The sequence below is a fragment of the Octopus sinensis genome, linkage group LG18 (genome assembly GCF_006345805.1).
Source record: "Octopus sinensis linkage group LG18, ASM634580v1, whole genome shotgun sequence".
NCBI lineage: Eukaryota > Metazoa > Mollusca > Cephalopoda > Octopoda > Octopodidae > Octopus > Octopus sinensis.
Genome location: NC_043014.1, coordinates 33,500,560 through 33,524,580, shown reverse-complemented (window position 1 = coordinate 33,524,580; position 24,021 = coordinate 33,500,560). Strand labels below are relative to the sequence as shown.

The window sequence follows — 24,021 nt, the reverse complement described above, 5'->3', positions numbered from 1 at the left end:
TGTTGTGCATCTGAGATATTTTGTCCTTGTCTATTTGGTGTTGCTGAGCCAATGCTGACATGTTTGACAGCAAATGTTTTAATTTTTCTCTCATTCTTGATTTCCCTTTCTCCTCTTTACTTTCCTTTTCTGTTTGTCTATTTGTCTGTCCGTCTGTCTGTCTCTCTATATATATGTGTGTGTGTGTGTGAGCATATTTCTCTTCATGTTGACAAGGGGAGGGAAAGTATTTATGGTAGTCATGTTCAATTAATAAATTGTGTTGGACTCAAGATTGTATGATTGTGGTTTCAATCCCTGGACCAGATGATATGTTGTGTTCTTGAGCAAAACACTTCACTTCACTTCACATTGTTCTTGTCCACTCAACTGTAGAAATGAATACCACTAGTGAAGGCGTGTCACTTAGTGGTTAGGGTGTTGGATTCGCAACTGTAAAATTGTGGTTTTGTTCACTGGATCGGGTGATCTATCCTGTTCTCGAGCAAAAACACTTCATTTCATGTTGCTCCAGTACACTCAGCTGTAGAAATGAGATTAGCCTGGAGAGGGACAGGCTCCATCAGGCTTTCTCACCCTAAATACACTGCATAGCTGCAGTCTCCCAACATCTCCCAAAGGGTTAATGGACTTTTCAATGTCCATCTCTCACTCTATCTGTATGTGTATATTTCTGCACACGTGTGTGTGTGTGTGTGTTTGCCTTCAGTGCCAAAAACTACTGTTGCCAAAAACAGGTTCAAAGTCCAGTCTGTCACACCAAATCACTAGATCCCCAACAGCCATACCTAATCATCTCTTTCCAGTTTGCTTTGTATCTTAGTAATCTGATGTCTGCCTATTGTCTATTTGCTGTGAATGTTTTCTGTTTGTTAGCAATCTGCTGTTGTGTGTGTATTGAATAAATGTTTGTCATGCATTGTCTATCATTTGAAAGCATCTATTTGTTATCAGTCTGTTATGTGTCTGTAGTCTTTTGTGTATATGTTACCCATTGGGGACTAAAATATCTTCTGCTGTTGGAGACTAGAATATGTTCTGGTCCTAAAGGGAAGGGCTAGTCTTTGGGATGCAGTCCTAACTATGCTAAGGATGTGCTTTCATCAGGAGAGATCCTCAGTGATAGTGAGGGCTAAGACTTGGAGCAACTCTGAGGCCTTTAGCTGAGTGCCAGTCATGTTCTGAGGGGATGTGGTGTAATGATGTTTTGATATGAGTAGTGTCTTTGTTGTTAAAAGAGATAAGGTTGGTAGTCTACTGTCTAACTGTAGAGTATCTTCTGTGTACTTAACAACAATCTGTTGTCTGTCGCTTGTCTATCTGTGTTTTTGGTGTGCCGACTGTCCTTTTTGTATCTGTTATGCTTGTTGTCAATCTCCATGTGGTCAGCTGTGTATCTGTTATTTATTTGTTAATTTTCTGATAATCCGGTGTATCTGTTATGTATCTGTTTCCCATATGTCAGTTATTTACAACCTCTTAATTCCTTGTTTTTTGGTTCCAGTTTTACAACACTTCAGCGAAGCAATTCTAGAGTACATTGCTAACATTGAGAAAGCCCCTGATCCTACAGTCTCTAAAGTGATGTTTGCCAGAGAAATATCAGCTGCTTATGACATACTTTTCAATGTTTGGCTACAGTCTAAAGAAGCAAAGGTTAGTAAGTGGTTGGTTGTTGTTTTTAAGTCTGTAATGAATCATAATGATCTTCTTTCATTCATGGACATTACTGACCGATTAAACATAATACAATTGATTTGTGTGTGTGTGTTTGTGTAAAAGCAAGAGAGCCAGTTTTGGGCAGCGGCAATGGACGGGAGATAGAGAGACGAGGACAGGAGGAGGAACAGCGAAAGGTTGCAAGACACTCAGTTTATGGGAAAGGATGCTCGAATGAAAGAACTTGCAGAAGACGATTTGCAAAATTCAGAAGTGGAGATTTCAGCCTTGAAGATGAAGATTGAACTGGACGTCCAGTTGAGTTTGATGATAAGCTCTTTGAGGCATTACTTGGAGAAAATCTTGCATTATCAGTTGAAGAATTGGCAATAAAGTTAGTTCAAACCATACAACTGTTCATTGTCATCTTCAACAACTTGGAAAGGTTCCTAAACTTGGAAAATGGGTGCCTCGTGAATTGTCCAAAAGCAACCGCAAATCCTGAATTGACATCTGCTCTTCTCTCCATTCTCGCAAACTCATTTCACCTGTTTTGGATGGACTTGTGACTGGTGATGAAAAATGGATCTTCTATCAAAATGTTAAACATCGTAAACGTCGGGGTCATGATACTTTTTAAAGGCGGTGCTCCAGCATGGCCGCAGTCAAATGACTGAAACAAGTAAAAGAGTAAAAGAGAGTGGCTTGGTAAAAGGGGAAAAGTTCAACCACAACCGAGAAGGGAACTTCATGGAAAAAAGGTTTTTCTCTCTATATGGTGGGATTACAAAGGAGTAATTCACTTTGAATTGTTACCACCTAATGCAACAATCAATGCTCAAGTCTACTGTCAGCAATTAGAGCGTTTGAACCAAGCTTTGAAGAAAAAAAAGACCCGCTTTAGTGAATAGAAAAGGAGTGATGTTTCATCAGGACAATGCGCGACCCCACTCTGCAAAGATCATATCACAGAATATTGAAGAGCTTGGTTGGGAAAAAATTCCTCATCCACCTTATTCTCCCAACCTTGGTCCTTCAGACTACCATTTGTCTCAAAGCTTACAGAACCATTTAGAGGACATAGCTTTCACAAGCCAGGAGGAGGTCGAAACTGACATTTCAGAGTTCTTCGATTTGAAACCAAAAGAGTTTTATATTGATGAGATTAAAAAGCTTGTAAATAGATGGGAGGAAGTCATAGATAATCAAGGAAAGTACATTGATGATTAAATTTCAATTAAATATAATATTTGATCACTTGTTTTCTTTATTCAAAATTCAAATGTGTATCATCATATTTACTTTCAAAGAACAAGCACATACTCACACACTCACATTTTAATATCATGTTTTATTGTATTTTTTTAGCTGCGAATAGCTGTGATAGAAGCAATAGGACCAATGACCCATATCATGAACCGGAATGACTTGGAAGAGCAGCTTCCAAAACTTATTCATGGAATTCTTGGACTCTACAAGAAACATCAAGTATCTTTTCACATCACCCAGGTTTGGTTGAAATTATTTTTTTATCGTATTCATATATATTTATTTATTATAATTTTTTTTAATATTTACCCCTTATGTTATGAAATTATTTCCCCAATCACTCAAATGTGCTGTGAATGGAGTTTAAAGTATAGACATAGGCATGGCTGCATGATTAAGAAGTTCAGCCACATAGTTTTGTGTTCAGTCCCACTGTATGACACCTTGGGCAAGTGTCTTCTTCTACAGTCCTTAGTAGACTAAAGCTTTATGAGAAACTGAATAAAATGTGATGTATATGTACATATGTGCGTGTGATGTTGGTCTCTTTTTGTCTTGACATCATCTGATAAAAAATGAACATCACTGTCATACAAATGGTGTCTCTCACTTCCAGCTATCTGTGAAAACATGTTCAACTCTGATGAAATACGACATTCTGATCTCAAATTCTGTTGACATCGACTTTGCATTTCGTCATTTCAGTTTTGATAAAATGAGTACCAGTTGAGCACTGCTTGATGTAATCAACTCACCCCCTCCTCTAAACTTGCTGGTCTTGTACCAAAATTTCAAATCAATATTAGTTTTTACTGTTCCTTCTTTTGATACTGGTATTTTGGTTTAACTGTCTGTTAAAAGTAGTTGTTTTTTCCTGTTGTTATTTTGGTTTAAATAGCTGTTAAAAGTACTGGTTTTAACTATTTCATCTTACATTTCTTTTTTTAATTTACTTGAAGATGTGAAGATATAAAATGTGGTTTCCTTAACCTTTCAGGCCTTTCTAAACTGATATAGTTATGTTATGACCCCAATGCTCAATTGGTAGTTATAATCCTATGGTATTCCTCAACAGATTTTTACTATCTATATTTAGGGTCCTGAAGATCTGAGAGTAAAATTAGCATGGCATGTGTGAGATGTCAACCATCTCAACCAATGAAAATAGTCTATCTACATACCTCTACTAATTTACATATTTCTGTCTTTCTACTCTTTCAGGCCCTCTGTATGGTGCTGGACGCTGGTTGTTCAGAAGGAAGCATGATTATGGAACCATATCTAGAAAACCTCTACAATGCACTTTTCCCACAAGTGAGTTGTTTTTTTTTTATCATATTTTTCAGTTCTTCGGTGAAATATCAATAATAAAGCAATCACACTGTGTAACATGGTTTTTGTCCTTGGGTAGCAACTGTTATTTCCTATTTGCTTACCCTTAGAAAGTATGAATAATGGCTAATATTTCCTTCAAACTTGTTTTTGTTACATTTGTTCAAACCCCAAAAAATCCCTCTCAACACATAGCTATGATGCTTCCCCAGTACTCCAGCTCATGATCGGAGATGCACATATTGTTGGCCACTAAGGGACATGTTCAAATGGTTAAGGTGAAGCAACTGACAAGCAAATCTGTGGTATTGAGCAGAATATTTGCTATAACAATATTTCTGCTTCAGCAATTCAGTGCTGAATCAATCAGAAATGTAATGGGAAATAGATCAGTTTCAAAATATTGATGTCCATGTCCCAACCACTGTAATCTATAACACTGTGTAACACAATCTTTGTCCTTGGGTAGCAACTGTTATTTTCTGTTTGCTTACCTCTAAAAAGTATGAAAAGCTGCTAATATTTCCTTCAAACTTTGCTTTTGTTACATTTATTAGAAACCCCAAAGAATCTCTCTCAACTCACTATTCCTGCTACTCTTGCTCATGATCAGAGATGCACATACTGTCAATCACTAAAGGACATGCTCAAGTGGTTAAGGTGAAGCAACTGACAAGCAAATCTGTGGTAATGAGCAGAATATTTGCTATAACAATATATGTTTCAGTAACTCAATGCTGAATCAGTCTGAAATGTAATGGAAAATAGGTCAGTTTCAAAATATTGATGTCCAGGTCATAATAGCAAAGTTTGAAGGGAATAGTAGTTATTTCCTTTGATTCCTAGATATAAGCCAATACGAAATAACACTTACTAACCAGAGACAAAGCAAAAATAAAAATTTTGCAGCACAGTGTTATCAGATCAGGTTAGGTATGGGGGCATATGCTGTTGCAGTGCATCTCTGCATCAACCATTTGTCAGTATTCTCTACTCTTGGTGGCTGACTACTTTGCACCACTCAAGCAACAACTCTCATACCTATCCTGTCTACCAGGCCTTGTAGGCAGTCAAGGTACTTCCCCAAAGGAGAGAACTTGATGGGTCTATTTAAGTAGTCATTACTGGTGAGGGTTTTATGAGGTCAGAAGCAAAGCCTACTTCAATCTCTTTTAATCACTCTTTATAACATGCAGAGAATACATTGGATCTATTCTTTGGCATACCATTCCCCATACCACATAAAGCAATTATAATCAATTAAAATTCTTAATGATAATCTATTAGAATATTTTATGATAGATAAGTAAGCTATTAAAATTTTCAATGATGCACAATTAAAATTTTTAATGACATTCAATTAAACATTTTAATGATAATTAATGTCTTTTATGTTAAATAGTAAATGGATTTAATGATATGCTTTGATGATATTTAATAAATCATTATGAAAATATTAATAATTAGCTATAAAACTTTTTTTTTCTTCAAATTGGGCTAGTGCTATGTAAAGAACACACAGTATCTGTAAATTGGTTGGCATTGGAAAGAACATTCAGTAGAAACCTTGCCAAGCAGACATTGGAGTCCAGTGCAGCCTTCTGGCTAGTTATCTGATGAGTCAAGAGGAAGGGATTGATTTTCTGGTCCTTGCAGGTCTTCTGAGACTGGTTAGATTGATGTCATTAATGTTTTGTTTAAATTGTTGCTGGCCAACATCTGCTGGGAGAAGATCCCAGAGGGCTGATGTTCCAGAGACAAAGGATTGGGCTTAATGGTTAGTATGAGGTGCAATCCATGCCAGTATGAAATACAAACATTAAATGATGATGATAATGTTTATCATTAAATATCAATTCAGTATTATTCGTTATTCTAAGGCAAGTGGTTCGAATATTTAGATTTAGGTTCAAACCACATTCAAAAATGTGTTTCAATTTGCTTGTGAGTTAGTGTTTCTCATTAGACCATCTTCATAGGTATGCTCGCCACATTCCCCACACAACTAAATCTCACAGCCCAAATTCCGTTATTTGTCCTCAGCCAAGACCTCTGCTCATAGCTGTACTGCCACAGTTCAACCCTTTAGCATTTAAACAGGCCATATCCAGCCAAAATATTTGACCTGTTTTATGTTCAAACTGACCAGCTCCAGCTTTTCTCACCTACCTTACAATGTCATTCTAAAAATAAACAATCACGTCATCAGGATTTCAAGATTGCAAGACAATGCATGATTAATTCAAAAAAGTGACCAAACAAGCATTATGTTTGCTGAAGTAATCTGAAGGCTAAAGAACACAATCTACAATGCTTGAAGAAAAATCAACAATTTCTACAAGCTAGATGGCTTTTACCGAACACCATAACTTCTGCAAGACAATCATTTAAACTACAAAGGATCTCTTTTTTTTTTTTTTTAGTAGTAGTAGTAGTAGTAGTAGTAGTAGTAATTGTTGGTGGTGTTGTTATAGTTCAAAGTGAATTATCTTGTTTCCAGATTACAGCCCCACTGGATTATGATAATCCCATGAGCATCAAAAACTACAATGAAGTTTTGAGATGTTTCACAGTGATATGTAAGTTGATTTATACTGTTTCTTTTTCATCACCTCCACTACCACCACCACTGTGACCATTAGTACTATAACTACCATCCCTATCTCTTTCACCACTACCTCTGGTCACTAGTCAAATGTCATCATTGTTGTCAACACCAACATATCAATGCCACTACCATCACTACCACCACCACCACTGTGATCACTAATGCTGTCAACACCCCCACCACCACCACCACCATTATCACTATTACCATTACTTTGATTACTGCTATTGTGTCTACTAGTATTATCACTACAATCACCAATGCCACTTCTGCCATCACCATTATCACCACTACTACTGCTGTTGCTTCTTACACCTCTCTCACTATCACCACAACCACTAACACCACCACTCATCTTCAACACTCCCATTCTTGCTACCGCCACCATAAGGCCATCACAATTCATCATTTCTCCTCAACATCATTTCAGCTCCATCCCTCTCTTTATCTCACACTATGTATTTATCTATCTCTCTTCATTTTCACTCTATCCTTACCCATTTCTCTCTACTCCCTTCATCTCTCTCTCTCTCTCTCTATATATATATATATATATAACTAATGTAGGATAAAATTTTTTTCGGGGAAAAAAATTTTATCAATGGCCAGCATATCAAAAAATACATTTAAAGGTTAAATTTATAAATAATTTACAAGATAAGGGCAAAAGAAAAATTCTATGCCAGATATGCCAAAAAAAAGCCAAAACTTTTCAATAACCATTATAATTTATGAGTCTCAAAACAAACCGATAGAAATTTCTAAAAAATTTGTTATTACCGTATTGGTCCAATTTCTTAATTAACCCCGAAATTGGACCAATACGGTAATAACAAATTTTTTAGAAATTTCTATCGGTTTGTTTCGAGACTCATAAATTATAATGGTTATTGAAAAGTTTTGTCTTTCGGCATATTTGGCATTAGAATTTTTCTTTTGCCCTTATCTTGTAAATTATTTATAAGCACCATCCGTTCGTAGCCGTTTGCCAGCTCTGTCTGGCACCTGTGCGGGTGGCACGTAAAAAGCACCCACTACACTCATGGAGTGGTTGGCGTTAGGAAGGGCATCCAGCCATAGAAACACTGCCAGATCTGACTGGGCCTGATGAAGCCTTCCAGCTTCACAGACCCCAGTTGAACCGTCCAACCCATGCTAGCATGGAAAACGGACGCTAAATGATGATGATGATATAACCAAGAAAAAAGCAACAAGAATGGATTAGTAGTTTAGTACAATTGTTTCATACCAAGAACAATTGTAACAATTGAAACAATTGTACTAAACTATTAATCCATTCTTGTTGCTTTTTTCTTGGTTATATATATATAAATAATTTTTTCTTGGTTATAATCATCCCACATTTTTATGGTTAATACCATAAACAATTCTGGTGCATCTAAGTTAAGTACCATATTCATTTGAATTCATTGGAATTCACTTGAATCTTAATTGTTTTTGCTATATATATAAGAAAATAGAGATGATTAAATTAATAATTATTTATTAATTACAAAAATAGACTACTATTCTGACTGCTGTTTTGATTAAATACCTTAGAAATTGATTAGTATAATTAAAAACATATAATAAGAGATTATAAAAGGCAGATTTTATCTGCCTCCCTTTGTTTCTTATAGAAATCTACAATATAGGATTTCTTCAATTACAATTTACCTAGCATTTTTAAGAGTAGAATGCATCAGGGTGTGCCAGGTCCAGTTTTTAAAATTTCAACCCCAATTAAGCAAAATTTAGAGAAAACTCACATTGTGGTGCGTGAGTCAAGTGCTTTTCTTAGTGTGGGCTATAGCACACGCACACACACAAAAAGGGAGCGATCTGATTCACTTACGCTATCACTCTAATTTCTACGACTTTCTCTTTGCAAGTTTGCAACAAATAAAGTGAAACTATTTCTATAAAACGGAAAAAAAAAAAAACACAGCAAACAGAAACAAATAAATACATAACGATTTACACAATTTCTTCAATTAGAGTTTACCCATGATTTTTCAAAGTACTTCCATTGGGTCATGCCATACAAAATTTCTTTCAATTTTACCCCCAATTAAGACAAAATTCGAGAAAACTCAATATTTTAACATTTCACTCCGAAAGCATTGATGTACATGTGTGCGTGCGTGAGTGTGTGTGTGTCATTCCTCACACACACGCATACACATACATACATGACAGTGACAAACACAAACGTTTCAAACAACTACATACAAACACGTGTGTGTTTGTTATTTGTAAAAAAGGTGCCAAACACAACTCGCTTCTCATACGAACACATTTGCAAAAACACACCGACGGTCGAATTGCTATAACAATACAGAAAAGGTAAATTGGTTTTTAATTTACTTTTTGTCGTTAAATTTTGGTAGTATTAATTTGGCGAGCCGACCTTCTTTCAGTATATATTTATACATACATAAATATATACACATATTCTGTATATATTTTATTATATAATATTATATATAGATATATGTATATATAATTGCAGTATGAAACAGTGTTTATGTATAAACAGACGACACTTATATATAGTTATTAATAAATGTATGCATCCGTTTAAAAGAAAAACCAAAAAATATTTTATTCTTTATAAATGTTGTGTTCAAAATAACATTTTCTTTTAAGAATGTGTATATAACAAAGTATGTGTATATAACTACATGGCTTATATCTTTATATATAAAAGTGAAGTTGTGTGTCTGTCTCCTACGATTTAGATTCCTAACTACTCCCACATTTTGCGGTGCAGTTTAACCAAAAGCGGGTATCTTATAGTCGTGATTCATATCGAGCCCTTCTGGGTATTAGCGCGCGTCTACGATGAGTCTACGATTTAAAAAAAATTTACCATCATATTTTTCCATTTTAATGCATTTTTTTCGCTATTATATAAGGGAAGTAACTCTCTAAAAATATCTACGATGTGTCAACGATTTTTTAAAAAATTTACCTTAATTTTTTTCCCATTTTTAATGCATTGTTTTGCTATTTTTTGGCTATAACTCTCTAAAAATGCTTATATAGTTATTTCCCTTACAAACCCGAGCAACGCCGGACGATACTGCTAGTATATATATATATATATATATATATATATATTCTCTGTTGTGTCTGGGGAGAGTTATTTTCTTTTTGTACCTTATAATTTAACACATTTACTGGTAAAATTTCCACTTATTCCTTATTTTTATTTCCCTAAAAGAATAAGTGGAAATTTTTCTGGTGAGTGTGTTAAATTATAAGGTACAAAAAGAAAATGACTCTCCCCAGACACAACAAAATATGCTTCAACACACGAACTCACATAAAGCATCTTGCAAACCAAATCCAAAAACGAAATAAAAGTGTGTGTGTATATATATATATATATATATATATACACATATAAAATCCTTAAATATATATATATAAATGTATGTATATGTATAAATGTATGTATGTGTATATTCCTCTTAACAATGTCCATCAATTATTTCAGCTCACTCATTCTCATCCAAACTCATGGCAATTTTACTCCAAAAACTCGAGAGCAATAATGAGAAAACTCGGATTGGGATATTGTCCATCCTGAAGCATCTCATTAACGCTGGAGGTAAGTAAGACAGTCTTTGTGATCCTTCATAGTCCCTTCCTCTTTCTAGCCTTATTTACAATGGTAACTTGCCTTTGCAAGAGATTACTTTACCAATATTGAATTTTAATCGAACAAATCAACCGCAGTACTTAATTATCTATCTGTCTATCTGCTCAGTCGAAGTCGACTCTTGGTTACTCGATGGATCAGTGTCCTCCAGTCAATTCTATCCTGGGCCGCTTCTTTCAGATTGGCTATGTCCATTCCGGTATCACTCTTGATGGTGTCAAGCCAGCGGGTTCTTGGTCGGCCTCTTCCTCTCTTGCCACTGACCATTCCGAGCATGATGTCCTTCTCCAGGGATTTTCTCCGCATAATATGACCAAAATATGCCAATCTATGCTTGGTGATCCTAGCTTCTAGCGACATTTTCGGCCTGATCTGCTTAAGAACTTCTCCATTGGTGAGCCTCGCTGTCCATGGAATCCGTAAAAGTCTTCTCCAATACCAAAGCTCGAATGCATTAATTCTCTTCTGGTCAGCTTTCTTTAGTGTCCAGGTCTCACATCCATATGTTGCTATTTGGAAGACAATTGCATTCACCAATCTGCATTTGGTAGCGAGTCTGATGTCTCTACTCTTCCAGACCCTGCTCATGCTGACCATTGCCTCTCTGCCTAGTACTATCCGCCGTCTTATTTTTGGAGTGCAGTCACCATCTCGATTTATTTTGGAGCCAAGGAAGATGAAATCATCAACCATTTCGATCTCTTTTTTCTTTAAACCTGGTACTTATTCTCTCAGTTACTTTTGCCAAACAACTAATTTATGGGTACGTTAACATACCAACACTGGCTGTCAAGTAGTGGCGGGCGGAAGACAAACACAGACATGAAGATATATACATGCACATACACTCACACATGACAGACTTCTTTCAGTTTCTGTTTATCAAATCCACTCACAAGGCTTTGGTTGGCCCAAGTCTACAGTAGAAGACACTTGCTAAAGATGCCACACAGTGGTACTGAATTCAGAACCATGTGGTTGGTAGGCAAACTTCTTAACACAAAGCTGCACCTTTTTAATTTTGCCTTTCCTCATGAATCCCTACTTCTATTATGCTCCCTATTTAATCTATTCCTATCTTGCAGGTTCCAGTATGGATGAAATGCAAGAATTATTGCTGTCTGGTCTCAAAATCTTGCTCTCTGAATCAAACAACAAGGTAGGTGTTTCTTTGTTCAGAATTGCCACTACAATGTAGTGGTTGTGGTGGTGGTAGTAGGAGTAGGAGTAGTAGCAGTAATAGTAGAAGTAGTAGTAGTAGAAGCAGTAGTAGTTGTAGAAGTGGTAGTGGTGGTGGTGGTAGTAGTAGTAGTAGTAGTAGTAGTAGTAGTAATAGTAGTAGTAGTAGTAATGTTAGAGGTAGTGGTGGTAGTAGTAGTGGTTGCAGTTGTTGACCTCTGGGTCAGATTTATGAACTGAGATGTCACTGTCCTATCGTTTATTCAAACAAATTGTATCAAGGATTGCATTATTATTCAATATGTTCCTTCTTTGAAGACCGTAGAGTGTGATTTGAGGGAGACTTGGCTACTATTTCTTGCGTGTTGAGTGACTATGAACAAGCTCTTTCATTGATTTCATTGCAGTATGTTAATTTGATCTTGTGGTGGTCTGTAGTAATTAAAAGAAATTGAAGGTTAGTGTGTTATAGTTATTTCGGTAGTGGTATTTGTTTTTAATATAAACCTTTTTGATTTATGTCATAAGGCATAGGAGTAGCTGTGTGGTAAGTAGCTTGCTTACCAACCACATGGTTCTGGGTTCAGTCCCACTGTGTGGCACCTTGGGCAAGTGTCTTCTACTATAGCCTTGGGATGACCAAAGCCTTGTGATTGGATTTGGTAGACAGAAACTGAAAGAAGCCTGTCGTATATATGTGTGTGTATATATATATATATATATATATATATATATATGTATGTTTGTGTGTCTGCATTTGTCCTCCCAACATCACTTGACAACCAATGCTGGTGTGTTTACATCCCCATAACTTAGCGGTTCAGCAAAAGAGACCGATGGAATAAGTACTAGGATTACAAAAAATAAATCCTGGGGTCGATTTGCTCGACTAAAGGCGGTTCTCCAGCATGGCCACAGTCAAATGACTGAAACAAGTAAACGAGTAAAAGTGTATGGTGATGACCACCACATGGTTGAGAACAATATCCATCTTGGAACAGGTTTCTCTAAAGATGTGTGAAGAGTTTAACATGAAACAGAATTTTGAACTCACACATATAAAGTATTCTTTATCCGAGTGAAGGGCAGATTGAATTATATTGCATGGGAGTGAAATGAACATTGAATATGAGGAATGAGTGAAGGCTGGATAGCAATAATACAAGACAGTCCATGCTGACTGGATGGCTTAGTGGTCATGGTGCATGAATTATAGAGCACAAAGAAAGATGAAAGAATTTCTGCATATAAGAGGAATCAGATGTGTGCAAGAGAGAAAACTGGTACAGGCATGTAATGCATTTAAGGAACAGTAGTTGTGCTTGAAGAAATTATGGGTTGTATTAGTGTGTCTTGCTGTTGCAGGCCTTAGGACATAGCCAGTGGATTTAGGGTCAAAATAAGCATTTTATTTTTTTTTTTGCCCACAAGGAGCTGAACATAGAGGGGACAAACAAAGACAGACAAACAAATTAAGTCTATTACATCGACCCCAGTGCGTAACTGGTACTTAATTTATCGACCCCGAAAGGATGAAAGGCAAAGTCTACCGTGGCGGAATTTGAACTCAGAACGCAGCAGCAGACGAAATAACACAAAGCATTTCGCCCGGCCTGCTAACATTTCTGCCAGCTCGCCGCATATGTTGTAGTAGTAGTAGTAGCAGCAGCAGCAGCCATTCAAGAATTTGAACCTGGAGATTTCCATTTCCAGTGACTTCAAAGGCCACCTCCCAGGGGTGTCGGGCGTCAACAAAGAGCCCTCGACTACAACAAGACAACCAAAGTTTTTTCTTTTTTTTCCCAAGTTCTGGGGTCTCCTGCCCCTAAGCCCTAGACCATCACCTAATCACCCTTACCTGTCTTGTTGCTTAACAACAACAACAAAAGCAGCAGCAGTAAAGATACTGTCAGTGGTGTTAGTTCTCACTCTATGTTTAAATGCATTAAGAACAGTAAGAAATGATTAAACACTTGAACCACCATTTCTTAAACCTTCTCTTTCTTTTTGTGCAGGTGAAGAAAGTATTGGCACAGGTGATCATTGCAATGGCCCATCATCAGTACCTGGAAAATGAAGGGGGACATCTAATGATTGAGTTTATTGTCAACCAGTGCTGTTTACCAAATGATAACCCTCACATGGTAACATCTACCTCTTTTTCTATTATTAGTGTGTACTATGGTCTATAGCTGTGTGTGTTTGTATGTATATGTATGTATATGTATTTGTATGTATGTATATGTATATATGTATGTATATGTGTAATGTATGTATCATCAGCAGCAGCATTTAACGTCCACTTTCCATACTGGCATGGGTTGGATGGTTTGACTGAGGGCTGGCAAGCCAAAAGGCTGCACCAGGCTCCAATCTGATCTGGCAAAGTTTCTACGGCTGGATGCCCTTCTTAACACCAACCACTCCAATAGTGTAGTGGGTGCTTTTACATGCCACCAGCACGAGGGCCAGTCAGGTAGTACTCGCATCGACCATGCTCAAATTGTGCTTTTTACGTGCCACCTACACAGGAGCCACTCCGGCGGCACTGACAATGACCACACTTGAATGGTGTTTTTTATGTGCCACCAGCACAGGAGCCAGTCAGGCGATGCTGGCAATGAATGGTACTTTTTACGTGCCACTGGCATATATATAAAGCATCCAGTACATTTTGTAAAGTGGTTGGCATTAGGAAGAGCATCCAGCAATAGAAACCAAGTCAAAATAGACTATGGAACTGTTAAGCCGTCCAACCCATGCCAGCATGGAAAAAGGACATTAAATATTGATGATGATGATGTGTGTATGCATGTGCATATACATGTGTGCAGTATGTGTTTGTACCATCAAGTAATAACATATGAACATTCTTTCAGAACAAACGACGATCTGATATTGATTATGTGACTAATGAAAACCTGAGAAACATGTGTGAGAATATATTACATCTTATTACCACAACAATAGAGTGTATGGAACCGGTAAGTGACTACTCTCTTCTCTCCTTCTCCCTACCTTCCACATTCTTTTCGCAAGTTCTTTCTCTCCGTCTTTATTGCTATAACTCCACCCGTCCAACACCCGTGGACATATTTACAAAGTCAGAAAACAGCACAGCTCCCATGACTTTAGGAAACATTTTTTCACGCTGAGAGTTGCTGAAGCATGGAACAGACTGCCGGCATCAGTTGTTAGTTGTTGGAGCACTGCATCCTTCAAAACTTCCATGCTTTCTGAGATTCGCCAACACTACACCTGATTTTCTCCCCTCCATACACACACAAGCATGTATCTGACTCATACATTGTTCGCTTTCCAGACATTTGTACATTACGGCATATACTTTATATGCACTTTCTGACAAGTTGTGGTGCACCTGAGCACTATATACAATAATTTCATTATTATTATTATTATTATTATTATTATTATTATTATTATTATTATTATATTTATTATTATTATTATATAACTCTCTCCTTTCCTGTCTGTCTCTTTTAACTGTTGAGTTCATTTTTCTTTTATTTTCTCTCTGTTTTCTACACATTAGGTGCTGTGGCCATTCCTGCTTGAATACATCACGTCAGAGCAACATTACCATGGAATTAAAGCAATCTGTCGGAGCCTTGCCTTCCTGGCCAAAAAGAAGGTAGAGAACAAGGCCACTGACTATGTAATTGATTTTGAAACTGAAAGTAAGTTTCACAAAGAAATTTCACTTAGAAAATTACTTTGTAGAAATTCAGAAAGTAAAGATTTTCATAGCGGGGATTTCTCTTGTTATCATGAGTATAATTCATTGATTTGTCCCAAGCCTCATCATTTAACATTCGTCTTTCCATGTTTGTTTGGTTGGATGATGTTTAATTGAGGCGGATTTTCTATAACCAGATGCTCTTCCTGTTATCAACCGTCACCTGTTTTCAAACCAGGTAGTATTTCCCCATGTTCAGACATGTTCTCAGAGAATATTGGTAATGAATAACACTGCTTATACAACAGTGACTCTCATTTACAACAATCAAGTGATGTCAAACTAAGGAGATACTAACACACACTTACACTCCCAGGATGCTTACACTCTGTCATACATGCACACTGACACTGCACATCCAGCAAAGCATGCTAGCTTCATTTCTTTCAAGCCTACACATGTCCTTAGCAGTCACAGCCCATGTTTCACTGCCATGTAGCATAGCTGTTCACACACAGACATCATACAGTCTGTCTTTCACTCTGAGGGAGAGGCCCTTTATTGCCAACATAGGTAAGAGCTCTCTGAACTTTGCCCAGCCTATTCTTTTTCTTGCAGCTATGCTCTCAGAACATCTACTTCTGACTTAATTACCTAGATAATGGAAGCTATCAACTACTTCTAGTTTTCCTCACTGGCATTTGATGGAGTCTATTTTCTGTATATTTTTAGTGTTTATTGTACCTGTGCACCTTCCACATACAAAAACTATTTTCCCAGTTAACCTTCCTCTGATATTGCTGCACCTTTTATGTGTCCATAGCTTGCACCGGATACATCTTATGGAATTTCTATCTACATCTTTCCTACAGATCAAGCAGGGTCATCTACCTGAGGGGATTTGTGGTTTGTCTGTTTTCCTACTTACTAAGTCTTTGGTTCATGCTAGGTTAACTCTAAGGCCCTTCACTTCTAGACATTGCTTCCACATCTAAAATTTCTTCTCTAGTTCTGGAAGTGATTTAGCTATAAGAACAAGGCCATCAGCATAGAGGAGCTCTCAGAAGCAGCTCGTTTTAAATTCTTCTGTTATTGCCTGGAGAATTATGATGAACAGGAAGGGGCTGAAGACTGATCCTTGGTGAACCCATACTTGTACACTGAATTCATTGCTATACTCATTAACACACACATGCAAACACATGCACATACCCACATACACATATACACATATATATATATGTATATCTATATATATGTATATGTGTATAAATATATATATAGAGATCGATAGATAGATAGATGGACGGACAGACAATGAATTTCTTTCAATTTTCATCTACCAAATCCACCCACAAGGCTTTGGTCAGCCTGGGATTATAGTATTAGACTCTTGCCCAAGGGACCATGCAGTGAGACCAAACTTGATTCTATGTGGCTGGGAAGCAAATTTCTCTCCACACACCCATACCTACACCTATGTATATGACTGATAATTATTTTAGCAACCTCAGAGAGGAAATAAAATGTTAACTATTTTCATAATGAGAACATGTAACCTTAGAGCAAAGCCACACATTTCTAACATTGGCCCAATGGCTCAATGGCACAGTGGCACAGTTGATTAAATCAATCTCCTGTAAATTGCTGATAGGTATCGTATTGTCTTTGGAAAAGTGAAAGGCAAAGTGAAGTTTAATCCTGGCAGGATTTGAACTCATTGAGTAAAGAATTATAAATCCTCACTGCAAGGTATTCTATACACTGTTCTGCTGGTTTTATCAATCTTCCCTCACAGAATATTGTCTGACCCTCTACTAACCCTGTCAATTGACTATCTTCTTGGTATTTTGTCTCACTGTTATTAACACTGTCGTGGTGATGATGATGATGATCATCATCATCATCACCATCACCATCGTCATTGTAATCATCATCATTTAACATCCATTTTCCATGCTGGCATGGGTTGGTCAGTTCAACAGGCACTGGCAAGCTGACAGAACTGTTAGCAAGCTGAGCAAAATGTTTAGCAGCATTTTATCCATTGAAGGCACGTGGCTCAGTGGTTAGAGCGCCAGGCTCACAATCATAAGGTAGTGAGTTTGATTCCTGGACTGGGCTGTGAATTGTGTTCTTGAGCAAGACACTTCATTTCACATTGCTCCAGATCACTCAGCTGTAGAAATGAGTGGCGATGTCACTGGTACCAAGCTGTGTTGGCCTTTGCCTTTCCCTTGGACAACATCAGTGGTGTGGAGAGGGGAGGCTGGTATGCAAAGGGTGACTGCTGGTCTTCCACAAACAACCTTGCCTGAATTTGTGCCTTGAAGGGTAACCTTTTAGGTGCAATCTATGGTCATTCATGACCGAAGGGGGGTCTTTACTCTTTATACATTGTGATACCTTGTTGTCTTTCAGTTCAAATCCTGCTGAAATTAGCTTTACCTTTCATCATTCTAAGTTTTGATAAGACAAGTAGCATTTATATACAAAGTTCAAATTCACTTGATTAACAAAGACAAAAATCTCTCACCTTCATAGGTGAATAGCTGAAATATCTTTTATATCTTTTTACATGTCCAGATTGATTTCAAGCAGGTCTAAAAGTTTTATACTTTCTCTACAATTCAGATTAGTCATTTGTTCAGGTATATCACCTATCCAGACTATGTACTTCTCTAAATCTGTCATATATCTAGCCTTGTCTCACCTGTCCAGATTAATTTTATATCATGATTTATTACCTGTATGTATGTGTCACTTGTTTAGATACTTGTCTAGATATCTCATCTGTACAATTGTGTTACCTGTATAGACAAGAGTCACCTGTGTATATGTCTCACCTATATAACTGTGTCACTTGTATAATTGCATCACCTGTCCAACTGTGTCACCTGTTTATCCAAATGTCTTACCTGTATAACTGCCACCTGTCCAGATGGCTCATCTTAAGATTAATTGTAATTTTGTATTTTTCTAATTGCAGCCAATATGCCAAAACAGCATGCCATCATAGCTCGACTTTTGGTAAGTTACACACAAACACACACACACACACACACACACACAAACACACACACACACACACACACAAACACACACACACACATACACACTTTGTCACAGATGCAGCCACACATTCACTCATGAACCCTCTTACATACACACATTCACATGCACTCTCACACATGTATGCACAGTGTCACATACTAATTCTAACATATATAAACACTTACAGTCATACACATATACACTCACATGCATCTATGAATATTCTTGTAACTGACAATACACATATATACACATGCTCATTTGTTTTCTCTCTCTCTCTCCATTCTCATTCTCCTTTACACTCTGAGACATATATACACCATTCTCTTTCTTATAACAGAATTTGCAGAACATCAAACTAAAATTTCCAGCAATATTGGTTATGTCATTTTACTTTTTGAGTTCACAACCCACTAATGCTTCTTATCTCTCTGGGGCTAATAGGATAAGTACTTGTCAAATATTGGAGCATTATTTTAATACCAAATTATTACTTTTAATATTATTGTTCTAGAGCTATCAAATAGGCATAGGCGTGACTGTGTGGTAAGACGCTTGCTTCCCTACCACATGGTTCCGGGTTCAGCGCCACTGCATGGCACCTTAGACAAGTGTCTTCTACTATAGCCTCAGGCCAATGAAAGCCTTGTGAGTGGATTTGGTAGGTGGAAACTGAAAGAAGCCCATCATATATATATATATATATATATATATATGTTTGTGTGTCTGTGTTTGTCCCCTCCACCATTGCTTGACAACCGATGTTGATATGTTTACATCCCCGTAACCTAGCAGTTCAGCAAAAGAGACTGATAGAATAAGAACTAGGCTTAGAAAAAATAAGTCCTGGGGTTGATTAGTTTGACTAAAGATGGTGCTCCAACATGGCCACAGTCAAATGACCCAAACAAATAAAAGAAAAGATAAAAGAATATGCTACCTTTAGTCAGCAGAGATAGTGTCTTGAGGTTTACTCTTTTACTTGTTTCAGTCCTTTTGACTGTGGCCATGCTGGAGCACCGCCTTTAGTAACAACAAGTTTCTTAACAACAAGTTTAGTAACAACAAGTTTCTTAAACTCTCAAAAATCTTTTTTAGGATTCTTGCAGAGTATAAAATAACATTTTTCTGCAGATTTGACAATGTGTGTCTCAATTCCAGTATCATTTAGCCTCTTGTTTTCAGTCCTAACTGGTTTCTAGCAACCTCCTCACCAGGCAAACCTAGTAGGGGTATTTGTTTAGACACCAACAATCCAACCATTGGGAGGAGGTCCACCCTCAGCATGTCTCTTGGAGAAGGTCACTCTGATATAAAACCAGATATGCAGGGAATGGCATTGAAAATTTTGGGTCTCTTTTTCTTGTGCTGGGGATCGTGGTGCTCCCACATTCATCAGCTTGTGACCCATATTGGCACTGGATATCTTGCCCTGGCTTGTCTCTGGTTTATGTCACTGGGGTGGAGAATGTAATTGATTAGCCCTACCCCTTACCTAGAATTTCAGACTTTGTGCCTATAGTAGAAAGAATTATTGTTGTGGTTGTTATTGTTATTATTGACATTTATTTTTAAAGGTCATTGCTGGAAATCCACTTGTAAATGGGTGTCGAGGAATATATGTACTTAACTTCATGAAACACATGGCCCCAAATTTGTGTCCTGAACTAACTGAACTGTGGAACACGGTCATTCCAAAACTGGTGTGTTATCTGGAAGGTTGGTCAAACATATTTTCTCCTCTCTCTAATGTATGTTGGCTTTAGCGGTCTGTTCAACACACTCAGCACAAATTACAATAATGTTGCTGGTTTTATTTGTTGAACTTCAGGTCAACCTTGATCCAGCATATCCATGATCAAAGGTGTACCACTTATGTCAATACTGCCCCACTTTTTTTAAAATTTCCTTTGCAGACATAGGCGTAGGAGTGGCTGTGTGGTAAGTAGCTTGCTTACAAACTGCATAGTTCCGGATTCAGTCCCTCTGCGTGGCACCTTGGGCAAGTGTCTTCTATTATAGCTTCGGGTCCACCAAAGCCTTGTGAGTGGATTTGGTAGACGGAAACTGAAAGAAGCCCGTATGTATGTATGTATATGTATATGTATGTATGTGTGTGTATGTGTTTGCCCCCCCCCCCCCCACATCGCTTGACAACCGATGCTGGTGTGTTTACATCCCCGTAACTTAGCGGTTTGGCAAAAGAGACCGATAGAATAAGTACTAGGCTTACAAAGAATAAGTCTTGGGGTCGATTTGCTCGACTAAAGGTGGTGCTGCAGCATGGCCACAGTCAAATGACTGAAACAAGTAAAAGAGAGACACTGGCATGACTATGTGGTAAGAAGTTTGCTTACCAACTGCATGGTTCCGGCTTCAGTCCCATTGTGTGGCACCTTGGGCAAGTGTCTTCTACTATAGCCTCAGGCTGACTAAAGTATTGTGAATGGATTTGGTAGATGGAAACTGAAAGAAGGTCATTGTATATATAACTGGCACTCCATTGGTTACAACAACAAGGGTTCCAGTTGATCTGATCAACGGAACAGCTTGCTCGTGAAACTAACGTGCAAGTGGCTGAGCAATCCACAGACATGCATACCCTTAACGTAGTTCACTGGGAACTTCTGTGTGACACAGAATGTAACAAGGCTGACCCATTTTTGCCAGCTGAGTGGACAGGAGCAACCTGAAATAAAGTGTCTTGTACAAGGACACAACACTTCACCAAGAATTGAACTCACAACCTTAACATCATGACCTGAATGCCCTGACCACTAAGCCCCGCGCCTTCATTGTATATATATATGCATTGTATATACATGCCTATATCTATGCATGTATGTGTTTGTTCTCCCACCACTGCTTGACAACCAGTAATGGTGTGTTTACAGCCCCGCAATTTAGCAGTTTGGCAAAAGAGACCAATAGAATAAGTGCAAGTCTTTAAAACAAAAATAAGTCCTGGGGTCAATGTGTTTGACTAAAACCTTTTGAGGTGGTGCCCCAGTATGGTCACGGTCAAATGATTGCAAAGTAAAAGATAAAAGAAAAGATAGTGTTGCAACTGCTTGATCACCAGCTGATAGACCAACCCATGTATATATCATCATCATCATCATCATTTAATGTCTGCCTTCCATTCATGCCTGGGTAGGACAGTTGGCAGGTAGAAGACTACCCCAGATTACTGTGTCTGTTTTGGCAGGGTTTTTACACCAACCGCTCTGCAGAGTGGATTCAGTGCTTTTTATGTGGCACTAGCTCATATGAGGTTAGTTTTGGCATGACTTTTTCAGCTGGATGCCCTTCCAAATGCCAGCCACTTTACAGTGTAGACTGGATGCTTTTTACGTGGCACCAGCACTGACAGAGTCACCAATAACTTGCAAGTCAAGGGACAGCAGCATTTGAAAAGGGGAACTTGTGTCAGATGATGAAAGGTTAGAGTGTGACAGTGAGGCAGGCAGAAACAGGGGCCTTGCTATAATGGAGGGGCATTATATGTTAAACTTTATTGAACTTTTTGACTAGCCTTCTCAACTTTGGTTTTTCATATTTATCTTCCAGATAATTCTGAAAATGAGGAAGCCTGGGTTCAGAAGAACTGGGAAGATTTGCTACTGAAGGTAAATTTAGGACTTTTCTGTCTCTGTTTGTACAGATTAGTTAAGGTGTTACATTTTGCAAGCTGTTCCTCAATGTAGTGAAGGTGCATGGCTCAGTGGTTAGAGCGTCGAGCTTACGATCGCAAGGTTGTGAGTTTGAATCCCGGACCAGGCTGCATGTTGCGTTCTTGAGCAAGACACTTTATTTCACATTGCTCCAGTCCACTCAGCTGTAGAAATGAGTTGCGACGTCACAGGTGCCAAGCTGTATTGGCCTTTGTCTTTCCCTTGGATAACATCGGTGGCGTGGGAAAGGAGAGGCCAGTATGCATGAGCAACTGCTAGTCTTCCATAAACAACCTTGCCCAGACTTGTGGCTGGGAGGGTAACTTCCTAGGTGCAATCCCATGGTCAGTCATAACCGAAGTGAGTCCTTCTTCCTCAATGTATGAGTCCTGGATCATTTCTTTCAGTGCATCAGTTTTGGATTTTTGCTTCTCAACAACTACATTTGTTTGAAGAGACACTAATTTTTACCCTGTTACTGCTACTGTATTGTGTCCCTATCCAAGTCACTGAGTTTTTGCTGGCTTGCTCTGCCTAAATATATATATGGTACTACAGAAGTAAAGTTCAGTTTTAAGTAACAGAATCACAATATAATCCTTTCTACTAAAGGCACAATTTTGGGGAGGGACTAGTTAATTACATTGACCCCAGTGTTTAACTGGTACTTAATTTATTGACCCTGAGAGGATGAAGGCAAAGTTAACTTTGGCATAATTTAAACTCAGAACATAAAGACAGACTAAAAGCTGCTAAGCATTTTGCTCAGCGTGCTAATGATTCTGCCAGCTTGCTGCCTTAGAAACACTATATAATGAATAAGTATTATTACTAGCTTGGGTAGTTGAGTTCAAATAATCCTAGATGTTGAAGCCTCAAAATAGTTACTCTTTATCTGACTCTACCATTAGATCAGACTGGTGTTCATATTGCTTGTCTGTTCCATTCAGCTCAAGTTGTACAATTTCCAATGCACAATCTTTTATATCCCTTTTGTACAACTGTTCTGTACTCACCCACAATGTGGCTATTTCTCCTTTCACTATTATGTAGACAGAGTCTACATAATAGTGAGTCAAAACTATAGAGTCACTATTATGTCAATGTCATATTTCACATAATCCTTAAGGATTGCTCTTGTGTTGCACATATCAAGGTTTCATTAACCTTAAAGGTCAGGCCCAACATTCAGAGATCACACTTCACCCCCTTGTCCCAAGTATTCCCGAGTCTACCTCTTCCACAGGTTCCCTCCACAGTTAGAGACTATTTTTTTTTATGCACCCGTTTCAAGCCTAGCCAGGCTCATGGACCCAGTTTCCTGGTTTCTGTGGCATATGTGTTCATCGCAGCATTACTCAAGAAACAGTAAGAAAGAGTGGGATAAAGTTGGGGCGAAAGAGTACAACAGGGGTCGCCACCACCCCCTGCCAGAGCCTCGTGGAGCTTTAGGTGTTTTCGCTCAATAAACACACACAATGCCCAGTCTGGGGATTGAAACCGTGATCCTCCAACCGTGAGTCCGCTACCCTAACTACTGGGCCATTGTACCTCCACACAGTTAGAGATTAGCACTTCTTTTTTATTATAATCCTTTTTTTCAATGCAGCTTTCAGTCTATAAAACACCACATTGTTTTACTGTCATCAACCAGGGCTTAACTCTGTTCTTCATGTACTTACCAGGACTGTTTTCCTCATTTTCTTATACAGTTTTCACAACTGTCCAAGCTTCTTCCACCTCTAGTTTTCAGAAAATAAATTTTATAGACATCACTTTTCAGATACAGTACACCATTCACAACCATTATTTTTCAACTTTTAGCTAATTTCATCTTTGCTCCATTTGATAATCCCAGCTCTATATCTTATCTTAGAAACAA

At 37.9% G+C, this 24,021-nt stretch overlaps 1 protein-coding gene across 2 annotated transcripts in view; it reads left to right on the top strand.

The window, feature by feature from the left end:
• Nucleotides 1–24,021, top strand: part of LOC115221443 (maestro heat-like repeat-containing protein family member 1) — a 118,754-nt gene that overhangs the window by 29,859 nt on the left and 64,874 nt on the right. For both annotated transcript variants that reach the window (XM_029791626.2, XM_029791625.2), the window contains exons 6-17: nucleotides 1,505–1,656; nucleotides 3,028–3,168; nucleotides 4,150–4,242; nucleotides 6,761–6,839; nucleotides 10,371–10,484; nucleotides 11,621–11,694; nucleotides 13,730–13,858; nucleotides 14,594–14,698; nucleotides 15,268–15,412; nucleotides 18,401–18,441; nucleotides 20,043–20,184; nucleotides 22,036–22,094. In XM_029791626.2, coding sequence (XP_029647486.1) covers nucleotides 1,505–1,656; nucleotides 3,028–3,168; nucleotides 4,150–4,242; nucleotides 6,761–6,839; nucleotides 10,371–10,484; nucleotides 11,621–11,694; nucleotides 13,730–13,858; nucleotides 14,594–14,698; nucleotides 15,268–15,412; nucleotides 18,401–18,441; nucleotides 20,043–20,184; nucleotides 22,036–22,094 — 1,274 coding nt within the window. The remainder of the gene's footprint in view (nucleotides 1–1,504; nucleotides 1,657–3,027; nucleotides 3,169–4,149; nucleotides 4,243–6,760; nucleotides 6,840–10,370; nucleotides 10,485–11,620; nucleotides 11,695–13,729; nucleotides 13,859–14,593; nucleotides 14,699–15,267; nucleotides 15,413–18,400; nucleotides 18,442–20,042; nucleotides 20,185–22,035; nucleotides 22,095–24,021) is intronic.